A 12,927-nucleotide genomic window follows, 5' to 3' on the forward strand; every position below is an offset into this window, starting at 1 on the left:
CACCTGTCTATAGGAATTCAAGGACAAAGTGGTGTGTTGCAGTGCCCCAGACACCACTCAACCAACCAGGATCCTCTCCTCCCCTTCATGGGTCACCACAAATGGCAAACACGTGGGTGGATGTTTAGATCTCATAGGAGGTAACTGAAAATACAGAACCTTCTCTGGGAGGTCCCCTCATCACGTACAGGAATCCACGTCGAGGGGCTTCTTCAGTGATTGGGGAGTTGAACTAGGTTAATGAGTCGAATACATTATACTGGTGCTTGAGGTCAGTAATTTCAAGTTTACAGTGACCCCCAGCTAGTTGCAAAGTATTAGCTAGTCATATAGAATTGTATAACCTATAGCAACAACATTAACATCATTATATACATAATGATTTTATAATGTAATAAATATCAATATAATGAACACCACTAGAATACCATTATCACATGTACAAATAGATACACATATATTCCACTAACATTTTTTTTTATTATTATATACATTTATTTCAGATTGTCAATTCTTATCAATATAATTTGTCACAGATTTCACACACTGTTTAATTTATGTTGGTTTTAGAATGAAATTTTTGTAAGTTTAAACCTTTTTTTTTAATAAGTCAGTTAGAAATCATTGAATCATGTCTATGCTTAGAATAATTCTTAATATCTTTCAACAAATATTAATCATTATTTGTGACAAAAACCTAATTCATTGGAAGTTTTAAGAAGCATCGTTTACAAATTAGTATTATTATACCTATTCACAAACTTTAAATAGATATTTTCCCCCTTTCACTTAAACAAAGTAAAATTTATGGATTTTACATAATTATTTGGCTCTATCATGAGAATGAATGAAATTGTCAATATACAGCCTCAGAGTTTTAGAGAGCAGAAATGGAGGGTGGTCTATACAAGGTGTATAAAAGTGGGGTGCTACTTGTGGAGGAAAAAGGAAATTAGTGGTATCACACCTGGGAGTTTCGGACCATATACCACTGGAAAAGGTTTGTAATTTGCACTGAAAATTGTACATTTTGATGGTATCTGGAACTCCTTTTACAACTTTTAAAAAAGATTTTATACATATACTAGTGCAATTTATGGGCCAAGATTGCACCTATCATAAAATACATAAGACCTTGTCTGGCAATGTCTCTTTACAAAAACAATCATGTAATTTTAACTTCTCAAAGTGTCCATTCTTTCTTCTCATAGGGAATGGTAACTGGTCACTCCAACCATACAAGCAAAAACTTATTTTAATTGACATATCGATGACACATTGCATTCTTTAACAATAGTTAATTATTACACATCACCTGCCATGAATGAGATCCATGTGCTTTCATAAAGCTGATCAATGATTGGTCCAAATCCAGCTCCGACAGCCAATTCAACCAATGAAATGAGGCAATCTATCAGAGCTCAGCTTTTCTATTCAGACACAGTCAGGCTGCTGTCTGTGATATACAAACTGAGTTATGCAGTGCTTGAGCATGTCATCAAAACAACACAATCAATATTATAGCTGCAAGGCAGAGCCAGCCAGAGCATTTAAAGAAAATATAAAAACATGAAATTTGACATCTATCATCATTTGAATTGTAAACAGCCACTGGTATATAATACTACTTCAATAATATTGCCATCAATTGTGAGATAATGGAAACAAACTTCAAAACAGCCAGTACAAAAATATAAATATTAAAATCTGTTGTAAGCCCATGAAATGAAGTGTGAATTTTTTGCCATTTCAAGTTGCTTAAGCTAATAACATAACTATTTAATACTTGCATATGGACTCCATGACCTTTTTATACAAGTTATGCACCAAAATGCTTGTGGGTCCATGACTTTGTTGGTTACATGGTCACCAATACAATGCAAGTCGCACATAAACTAATCCCACTAACTACTGCTGGTATTTTAGAGAGAAAAAGAAGTGAATCCGCTAAATTCTTTGATTGCTTCTTACATTAGTTGTTTCAACAGGCAAAAGTTATAATTTTCTTACACTGAAAATGTATTTCTGATAGGTACTTATCTCCACTAACATAAACAACTATTCTCTTCCAATGCTGCCCTCTATATGCAAAAAAATATTTTACTCATGCCATAAGCCTTCTATCTCCCCTCCATTAGAATTGGCTGATTCAAATGTGTGTCTCATGTAAATCATCATGCGTCAATCATTCACCAATAGGAGTGCGATATACTCTCATGATGCTTGCAACTTCCTCTATTCCCTTCTACCTAATTATCACTTTATGTTTTGGCAGAAGATGGAAGCAATGGTTTTCAGTGAGGAGGAAGAGTGGAAAGTGTGAAAAGAAATACATTTTCAGTGTAGGAAAATTATAATGATATGGCACATTACCTCACTCACATAAATAGCTAGAATCCCGCATTGAATAGGTGGAGGGACTGGTGTGAGGGAAAGAAAGAAGTATACTTCAAAATCATCCACAGACACTCCCTAAGAAGAGACAATCAGATTTGAAGATCTGATTTCGGGAACTGCACCTCTTCTGAACCAGGCATACTCTTTGCCAATCTTAGAAAGATGTTGCATATATAGACAAAAAAAAAAAGAGAAGCACATCCAAGTGGGAGAGAACGATGGCCGGAAAGTGATCCGAACCATGCAATATTGATTAAACTCAATCCCAGAAAGTATGAAAGTGGGTAAAATAAAATGGATGTACCCCTAGGTGTAGAGTGGCTAAGGTGCAATGGACTACATTCAAACTACATTCAAAACCCATGCCACTTGTAACCAACATCCATGCAGAGGTAGGATAAGGATCATACCTGCAGTAAGTCAACTACAATCCGAAACCCAGGCCACCAGGAACAAATATCCATGTGAGGTAGTAAAGAGGAACATACTATCTTCACCTAAAGTTTATGAGACTGGAAGGAATACAGTACCCCTGACTCAAGAACGGGGCACATGTGCATATGATAAATTGATCCGGGAACCCAACATCCAGTATTGAAAAGATGTCTACATCATGTAAAACAACTCCCTCTAATGCGAAATTGACCGGAACCATCCCAAACACATTAACATTCTCGTAAGAAACACTGAGGGATAATGGAAGGGAAAGAACCATAACGATCTGAAATGACTTGCACTGTGACTCACAACACTGATGGAGTACAAAAGAGTGAGGAATAAATGCACTGTGACTCACAACACTGATGGAGTACAAAAGAGTGAGGAATATAGACACCTGTAATAGATCTGTGAAAACTTATGTAGATTGGTTCTACTTCTAAATCCAAAACCCTGCCACTGGGAACTGACATCCATGTAGGGGTAGGATGAGAGATTCCAATCAAAGAGGTGAACTGCAATTTTGATGTCTCACTCCTATTTGTTTTTAAATTTCATAGTGGAGGATATCACATCATCTACACCAGCAGAAAACCACTACTCTACTCTCAACTGAATGGTTTTATAATCATTTCTATAATTTTTTGTATTTCATTAACCCATTCAGGAGGATGTCTTCACAGTCCACCATCCCAGTGGCTTGGAAATGGAAAGTGGTAAAGACTCTCAAACTCCACTAGGAAAAAAGGGGGTAAATTCCATGTAGAGTCCAGAGGAACATAATACCCAAGACGGTGAAATGGGTGACCATAAAACCTTATTTTTAAAAGCAGACCATACCAATTTATGCAATAAAAGTCATGACAGGGATGGGCAGCTGTACCCTTCTGCTTTACCTATGTAGTCCATGGGTGGGTACAGTCCCAGACGGGCAAACTTATGAAGCAATTGTATCACAAGGATAAACCTAGAAACTATCTTGTGTAACACCTCATCTCTGCAGTATGCAATGCATGGCCATGGAATTATAAAATGCAAGTCGACATGGCTTGACAGTGTGGATTTGAAAGTTAGAGAATACCTGATCAGGCACCACTTGCCACAGAACAGGATCCAAACAAGATGTTATAATAAGAAAAAAGGAAATAAGGCCCCTGAAAAGAAAATAATAAAACAAAATTTACCCAGTCAAAGTCTCACTGAAGTCTGAAGAATGACTACAGGTGGAAGATGATAGCCCGAAGAGGAAGAAACTGCAATCCTATGCAAATAATGAAAGACAAACTTATTACGAATAGTCAACATGCCCGATTGAAGAATTTCCTCCAATCAACAACAATGATGAGATGCCAAAGAAAAGGTAAGGTGTCAAATTTTATGAGAAGACACCTGAAACAAAGTATGGGAGGACAATGTAAATGAATAAGCCAATCGAATCAAAAGCCAAATCCAATTGGTGAGGGTGGAAGGAGAAAGATCACAAACAGAAAAAAGCTACCAAAGAATAAATAGGTGGGAACCCACACCACAGAAGGAAGCTGTGCAAGCAATATAACAGCAAAGAGCACGTACAAGACATAAAAGTCTATCTGGATCAGGCCGAGGATAAAGGTGGGATATGGAAGGAAGAGAAATCGGTGAAAAGGAGGAATTGCCCTCCCTAGCCACCAAAGTTTTGGAGAGGAAAGAACGATCTGGATAAAAGAGATTATATGTAGGATCATAAGGATCATATAGAGCACATGAAACATCAATGGCACACAAATCAGACCTCTGACATTCACAGGCTAAGATGAAAAAGAAATAAGTCTTAAGGGAAAGGTGAAACAAGGAACACGTGGAAAGTGGTACAAACAGAGACAAAGTGAGGCAGTGAAGGACTATATTAATGTTCCAGTCTGAAAGGGTAGCCTGCTGTGGTGGACAACAAATCCAGAAGGAATGTATAAACATGGAAAGTGTAGGAAAGGTAAATACCCTACAATATTTGGAAAAATGAAAGGTGTGGGACAGAAGTCCCCTGATAAAAAAATCCACAACACAAGAACAAGTGGGTTGATCAGCAGAAAATCCTCAACCCCTAGATCAACTGTGGAAAACATTCCATTTACATCGATAAAATTTCATGGATGAAGGCCGAATGGAACAAGCCAGAAATGAAGCTGTGGAAACCATGGTTGAGCCACCTAGTAAAGAGCAATCAGAAGTTCTTGGCACAGAGTGGTATGGATGATCAAAATAACCTGGTGAAGAGATCAAATGGGAGGATAAACACATAGGTATTTGGTGGTCCAATCCTGCTGAAAGCATCGACATCCAGAGCAAGAAGAAGAGGGACTGGAGACCAAAAGAGAAGTAATTTGTGGTTGAATGACGTAGCAATAGCATCTATGCGTGGAGTACCCCATTGAATGCAAAGCCATCAGAAAACAAGAGGATCGAGAGACCACTATGTTGGATAGATTTTGTCTGGATGGGAATACCAATCTGTAACAAGATTGACAGCACCCGGAACATAACATGCAATGATATGAATATCTTGCATGTGAGCCCAAAAAAGAAGATCCAATGTCTGAATACAGAGGAATTGAGAATGGGAGCCACCCTGGTGACTGAGATAAGCAACCACTGTAGAATTGTTGAAATGGACCATGACCAGACGATTTCTGGCCAGATGGAGGAAATGAAACAAAGCCCAATATACTGTGAGAAGCTCCAGGATGTTGATATGATAAGAGCTCTTGCCCAATGACTAATACCCTGAAGCTTCCTGTTGATCAACCCAAACACCCCTACTCCATGAAAATGTGTAAATTTGAATGAGGAGGAGGAAGAGGACACTCACTGATGTGCAAGTCTTGTCCAACTACCATTGTAGATTGTCCACAAGGGTAAGAGGAAGGATAATAAGAGACTGCAAAGGATCCCGTGCAAGATTCCACTAGTTGTGAAGAGCCCACTTAAGAGATTGCATATGAGCATGACCTAAGGGGAAAGTGCAGTCATGGAAGACCACATCCCCAAAAGTGAGAGAACCTTGCGAGCTGTAATAGAGGGAGCAGTAAGAGCATGGAGAACTGAAAGCTCCATAGAACAAAGTCAAAAAGGAGAAGGTTGGGCCTGACTGAGATGGGTGTTGAAAAAAACACCTAAACAGACAAGATATTGGGTAGACTGAAGGAATGACTTCTCCAATTTGATTAACCAGCCCACTCAAGCCAGCTCCAGGAGTAAATAATGAGTAGAATGGACATACTCCTGTTCAAAATGAGCTAACAGTAACCAGTCGTCCATATAATGATCAAAGCGCAACTCAAGAGCAGGTAGGTGACAAGCAAATGCTCTGACCACCCAATAAAAAACATACTGGGCCGAAGCAAGACCCAAGGGCAGTGCACCAAACTGATACCCCAAACTGGGAAATTAAGTTAAAGTAAAAGGCATCTTCAATAGAATGATAAAAAATTAATAAAGAAATCCCACTTCAAAATTGAAACTATTAAATTTATGAGTGCAATGCACATGAGAAACACCAAAAGCAGAAAACGTCTAAACAAGAGTACTGCAAAAAGAGAAGTGATAGCTAGGTAAAAGGGAATAGAGGGAATCACATGAGTTATGAGAATACGTCACACTCCTATTGGTGGAGGATTGATGCTTGATGATTTGCATGAGACACACATTGGAATCAGCCATTTCCAATGGAGGGAAGATAGAAGGGTTGTGGGATGTGTATTTGTTTTTTTTTGCATACAGAGGGCAGCACTAAATAAGAATAGCTATTTATGTGAGTGGAGTTAATGTACCATATCGGAAACCTGAAATTATGCAATATGATATGTAAACCTCACCAGTAGAGAACATTATATAAATAAGTTAACAATTTGAGGTTTAAGAAATCCTACCCAAATCCTTTATTTTTGACATTTCATTTTCTTTCATAATTTGAAAAAGAATTGAAACTATGTCAGTAAGAAAGTTTTTAGAAATATCTGCCTACAATTAAAGAAGACTGGCAATACCCATAGGCTCATCTTAGCTGATTGACTTTAGAGGTTGTTTCTAGACATAGTTCCTTTGTCATTTGTGTGTGTGGTTATAATATATTTAGTATAATTTCAGTATTTTCAAAAATTTGGAAGCCAGAAGCCAAAAAAAATGTTTTGAAAATGTTATATGTAATTAGATATATGTGAAGCAGCTACTGTACTTTTTAATGTTTCTAGTGCTTGAAACAGTAAAAATATTACCTTTCGGTGCACAATAAACATTGGTATGTTAGTCCCATCCTTACTAGGATAAAATACTTGATTGGTAGAAAATAGAGAGGCATCAAATCCTGGGAGTTTGATTTCACGAAATACCTACAGAAACAACATTTAATACCATTCAGTGAACAGCAATTAACTCAGATGTTGTTAAACACTAATTACATTTATACACATAAAAAATGTGTATTCTTGGCAAAAGACTAGGACCATTTAATCTGATAAATATTTTCTTATTACTATAGGTTTATAGACACAGCCTACTAATAGATAAATAGACACCAACTAGAAAAGGAATAACATTTTATTCAATAAACAAGAATGAAAAGGTACAAGATTACTTCCACTATTCAGTAGATCTGCTCTAGGCAATAGTTAAGGCAGAATATGGTTACTCTTTGTATTTACAATATCCAAAATCTGGGCCTGTGAAAGTGCATCCCAAGATCTGGCAAATAAATTGGATGAGGATGTCCCTAATGGTGGACAATCAAGGAGGGACCACGTATGATCAACAGAGATTATATCCAGTGACTGACTTGGCCACTGGACAGTGGTAATGCTCTGACCTTCAAGCAATTGTTTTGTGACTCAAAATTACCATCATATTTTGTTGTGGCTTTCAGATGGTTCAACCACAGAGATATCACACACACAGGTGTGTCCACTGTCAGAAAACTGTGAAAATCTGGCTTCGAAAGAAACAAATTTCAGTGTTCTAAAAGTCAGAAAGGTGTGATGCCCATTGGTGTATACATGCAATATTGCCTGGAGTAAGGGGTGACTTCATCTACTTTACTATTAAAAACAATGTTATGAAAATAACTTCTGATGGTACTGAAGTAAAAATTAAATAGTAGAGGCCTTTTGATATGGGTAATTCTATACACTTTTCCTCACTGCATGTTGACTTCATTCTATTGGTTTTGGCAAGCATAGAAGCCTTTTGACAAGGATCATTCTTCATTGCATGTTAATTCCATTCTGTTAGTTTTGAGCCATGCAGAAACTGTCGTTTTCTGACATGAATAAAACTGCATTAACACCCTATTCACTATGAGCTCGCAATTTTTATACGACTTTAAAAGATAAATTATGTGACCTCATGAAAACATAGTTAATTACTGGGATTCTTTCATTTGTGGCATATAAATTTGCATTTTATGGTCTTTATCAAATTAAATCTACATTTTTAAGTTAGGTATATTTTCATATGATGTCACTGAAGATGACAGATTAGTATTTTCAAGATTCTCTAGTTGCATATTGGTAGGCTGTGTATATTAATCACTGTTAAAAACAATGATTAACTGAGGATTTATAAGTAACAAGATATCATCAATATAATTGAGAATATCTTATGCATAAAAAAACGTTTTTGACAAATTTAAATGGCAAGTAACAAGGGCAACAAATTATTCAAAGTATCTATTACAATAATAGTTTTCATTTATCCTGAAAATGCCTGCACTTCTTATAATCAAAATTTGCATGCTTGTGAACTTCATTTCAACAGATGTAAACATACTTTAGTAGACATTTTGTACATCAATATATTAAAAACTTAAAAGTTTTTAAAAAGGTGGTCTGGTCTAACATGAGGTTATAGAATAACACTATAAGTCTATTTATTGATAGTATTGAGTACAGTAAAGTTTAGCCCTAACTACACTAAAGCAAAAAATGTACACAAATTACTTTGTTAATTTATCTCTTTTATTGAATATAAGCCATACTTAATGAAAGCTAAACCATTGTTAGGCCTAAGAAAAGTGGATTTGTATATTTCGATGTCTGCAATTGGAATTCCTTTGTATTATTCTAGAAATCAATTGAATTATTAACTAAACATAATTAACAATTAAGGAAAGTAAATACATCAGGTTAAAACCAATTAGTCACAAAGACTTTCACAATAAGAAACAATTAATTTTAAAATTTCACACCCATATGGGAAATGAGAAGAAAAGCACATGCACCAAAATGTTAGTAAGCATTAATTTTTTCATATCAATGTCAACAAACAGTGCTACAAGCAAGACTAACAAAGACAATTTTGTATTCTGAAACTTAGCATAAAGCTTATCCCTATGATAATAGTATGGAGTAATGATGTTGGAAAAATCAGCTGTAAAGTTTGAAGGATTATATTCCTGGGTATTCCAACCTCTTTCTCCAATGATTTACAATCACCTCTTCACCATCAATAATATGCAACCTATCATTTAACTCTAATCAGTCTACAATTGTCTTCTCAAATATCTATCCATTTTCATACCTTTCACACTTGTGCTCTACTATCATCTGCCAGCAAGTTTAGGTGTTAACATGAAAATTAAGGATTATGCCAAGCAGAAAACAAAATAAAAATAAGGAGTAAAAAAATTAAACACATACACACAGATTCTAGTATACAGGTTATTAAAATATGAAATGCAAAAGAATTAAATGTGAATTTGAAGAATAATAAGATAGATCGCATGGGGGTAGGGAGATGCATTTTCTCTCTCAGATCTGCCAGTGCTTTTTCCATTTCCTGATACTAAGCCGGAGTATGCCATGCAGCTGAAACAGGTGTTACAAAACTGAAATGTCATTTCCAATAAAATATCCTTTTAATCACAATTATAGTAGTTTTTTTGTACTCAAGAGTTTTGCAGTATAAAAGTAAATGACTGAAGTGTATGCATCTCAGGTGTACTGATACTCAATTGTAAATACTTGCAAACCTTCCTTCTTAAATGAACACAGGCAATTATTTTCTAATGCCTACTACATTTGAACAGACAAAATCCCAACCCTAACCCATCAATTTGTTAACATTAATTTTAAGCCCCCTCAGCCTAGTTGTTTTTGTAATTTCTGTATTAAAAATATTATTTAAAATCCAATAAAAGCTGCATTTGTACAGTTTGGTGAATGAGTAGCAGTCAATCAGAATTTAAAATGGTAATTGGATATACTATGAAAATTCAGATTCCTTACACAAAGTAACAAGTTATTAGAATTTGTGTACTGTCAAAGTATGGGAATATTGCTTCTGTGTCTACACCAATGGGCACCATTTTCATAGATCATCTTACCAACTGCTACGGAACTAGTTACAGCCATTCTCCGATGTGAAAATGAGAGTATGATTTAACAATTAATATCACAAATTACTATAATACATCCGTTTTATTGCCTGAAAATAAAAAAGTGTAATTTCAATAAGTCATTTAGTCAGATTTAATACCCTTATAGGAATAATTTTGGTTAAAATTTACTTAACTGCTTTTCGTCAATAAACTATAGTTTTGCTCTTCAAAGAGTTTGCGAGCCAACTATCAATTACAAAAACAATTTACTTTTTGTTAACATCTCAAAAAAATAAATATATATATAATTTTAGTTATTTCACAAATAATAATTTGTAAACAAATAATGAATAATATGAGGTAAAAAAAAATAATCTTCCATTCACAAAAAGTGCAAGTAAATAAAAAACACAAACCTTTGGTTCTAAGTTCTCTTTCGTTAGATCACAGTGGTATATTACTCCTGGTGTTAGGAAAGATGTAAACTGATAGAAAATCTGGAGAAAAAGGAAAACTGTAAACAAATCAACAATATGGCATGGTAATTATCTAAATATAAATTAAACTCAACATGTTTTTCAACTCATTTTTGTTTTTATTACACATGATCTTAACTTTATGTTGCCTTTTTATAATATAAATTTCTCAATTTCTTGTGGTCTGTTTCAATATAAACAAAGCCCTCGTGGATCCTGATCTAACCCAATAGTCTCCACACAAGGCAGAATCAATCCTAGAGGCTAAATTACATACAACAAATTATGGTCATCTCAAACAGATCTTAATAAATACCCTTATCTGCTCACCACTAGTAAACGGAATTTTACCATTGGTCACCTACGTGTTATTTGCTAGTGTGCAGGTCCTTCATGCTGCAACATTATATAGGGGGAAATACAAGCAAAACAACTGCAGGCCCACCATGTCTCCATCATAAAGTTCCCAATCAAGCTATGCCCATGTCATAACTATGAAAAGTGGACCCAAGTTGCTTTATACTTAACAAAGTGATGTGCAGAGAATATGACACTAAATTTAATTAACTATTTTAATAAGTAATTTAATATCTGGAGTTGATTTTAAGCAAATTCTTTTCTGTGTTTCTCCAATCTGGATTAGGTAGCTCCAGTGACTTCTATCATTTCTCACACTAGTTGTGGTTGCAAATCAGATTGTAAAATAATTACATTTAACAAGCTATTTATTTGTGAATTTGCTGGCTTGATCACAGTTATTTTTGGTTTGTTAACTGGAAATTGTCCAACAATGCACAAGGGCTAAATGTCGGAAAGTTTCTTGTTACCTTGCAAAAAGTTGTGATTGTAGAGTCAGTCAGTTCTTGGCAGTGGTAGCCCTATTTCAGGATCCTTTTTTTTATCCCCTCCCTTGTCATGTAAAATCCCCCCTAAAAAAGTAATATTTTTCGATAGTTAGATAATGTCTGTAGTAATATTTTTTGATAGTTAGATAATGTCTGTAGTAATATTTTAGGTCTTACAGATTTTACTTGACATAAGTTTTCCAAAAAGTGTTTTTACGTGAATTTAAATAGATGTGAGAGACTAGTTCTAACAACATTTAGGAGAAAAGATTTATATTTGTATACATATAAGAATTGTTTTGCATCTAAATTTCATAAAAAGTAGAAATTGTAATTTCTGAGATAAATGTCTACATTTTAGGCTTTATTTAGTAGGATTCACCAATACAAGTCTTAACATAAAATTGATTATAACTTTAACCTGCCCCCCCAGTGTCACAGTGGTGTGTCTGTGGAGCTATACTGCTAGAAACCGAGTTTTGATATCCCTTGTGGGCAGAGCATAGATAGCCCTTATAATTGAGCTGGATGAAAGTGTGCATGTCATTACCTTTTATACAATAAATTTCAAGATTTAATCAAACAATTTTATTATCAATGTATGTAAATAAACTTCATATGAAAATGAAGTTTATAATTATAATTTTTATATTATCTAAGTTATAATTTCAAAAAGTGAAGACATTTAACCCTCTCGCTACGGTACGTCAAAATGTGCATATCATGACCTTTTACAGAGTTACATTCAAAATTTCATTAAGCTACTTTATTTTTAATGTAAACTAATTAGCTTAGCATCAAAACATAGCTAATAAATCAAATTTTAATATTATAAAAGTTTTAATTTCTTGATTATATAAAGAAATGTTGAAATATATCCTCAATATTCCCTAGTACGAGAATTGTAACATTTCTTCTCCAGGTCTTTCCTCTTATCTAATTTATTTACCATCCTTTTCTGAAGTATGGAGTTTAACATATGAAAAAAGTAGAAATGCACCTGATTTCTGGAGCTTTATACCCCTACTTGTGCAAAGCTCCTAAAATAAGATAGGCCATGTACACTATTTTTGATAGTTAGATAATGTCTGTTTACTACAGACATTATCTAACTATCAAAAAATATTACTACAGACATTATCTAACTATCAAAAAATATTACTACAGACATTATCTAACTATCAAAAAATATTACTACAGACATTATCTAACTATCAAAAAATATTACTACAGACATTACCTAACTATCAAAAAATATTACTACAGACATTATCTAACTATCAAAAAATATTACTACAGACATTATCTAACTATCAAAATATTACTACAGACATTATCTAACTATCAAAAAATATTACTACAGACATTATCTAACTATCAAAAAATATTACTACAGACATTATCTAACTATCAAAAAATATTACTA

The 12,927-nt window shown here is 34.4% G+C and overlaps 1 protein-coding gene across 1 annotated transcript in view; it reads right to left on the minus strand.

Annotated features, from left to right (window-relative positions):
* The window catches only part of LOC106473979 (prolyl endopeptidase-like), a 41,398-nt gene that overhangs the window by 20,379 nt on the left and 8,092 nt on the right, over positions 1-12,927 (minus strand). Inside the window, exons 3-4 of the mRNA XM_022402358.1 lie at positions 10,597-10,677; positions 7,086-7,199 (exon numbers count right to left, since the gene is read on the minus strand). Coding sequence (XP_022258066.1) covers positions 7,086-7,199; positions 10,597-10,677 — 195 coding nt within the window. The remainder of the gene's footprint in view (positions 1-7,085; positions 7,200-10,596; positions 10,678-12,927) is intronic.

Source organism: Limulus polyphemus, unplaced genomic scaffold (assembly GCF_000517525.1).
Source record: "Limulus polyphemus unplaced genomic scaffold, Limulus_polyphemus-2.1.2 Scaffold6695, whole genome shotgun sequence".
Taxonomy (NCBI): domain Eukaryota; kingdom Metazoa; phylum Arthropoda; class Merostomata; order Xiphosura; family Limulidae; genus Limulus; species Limulus polyphemus.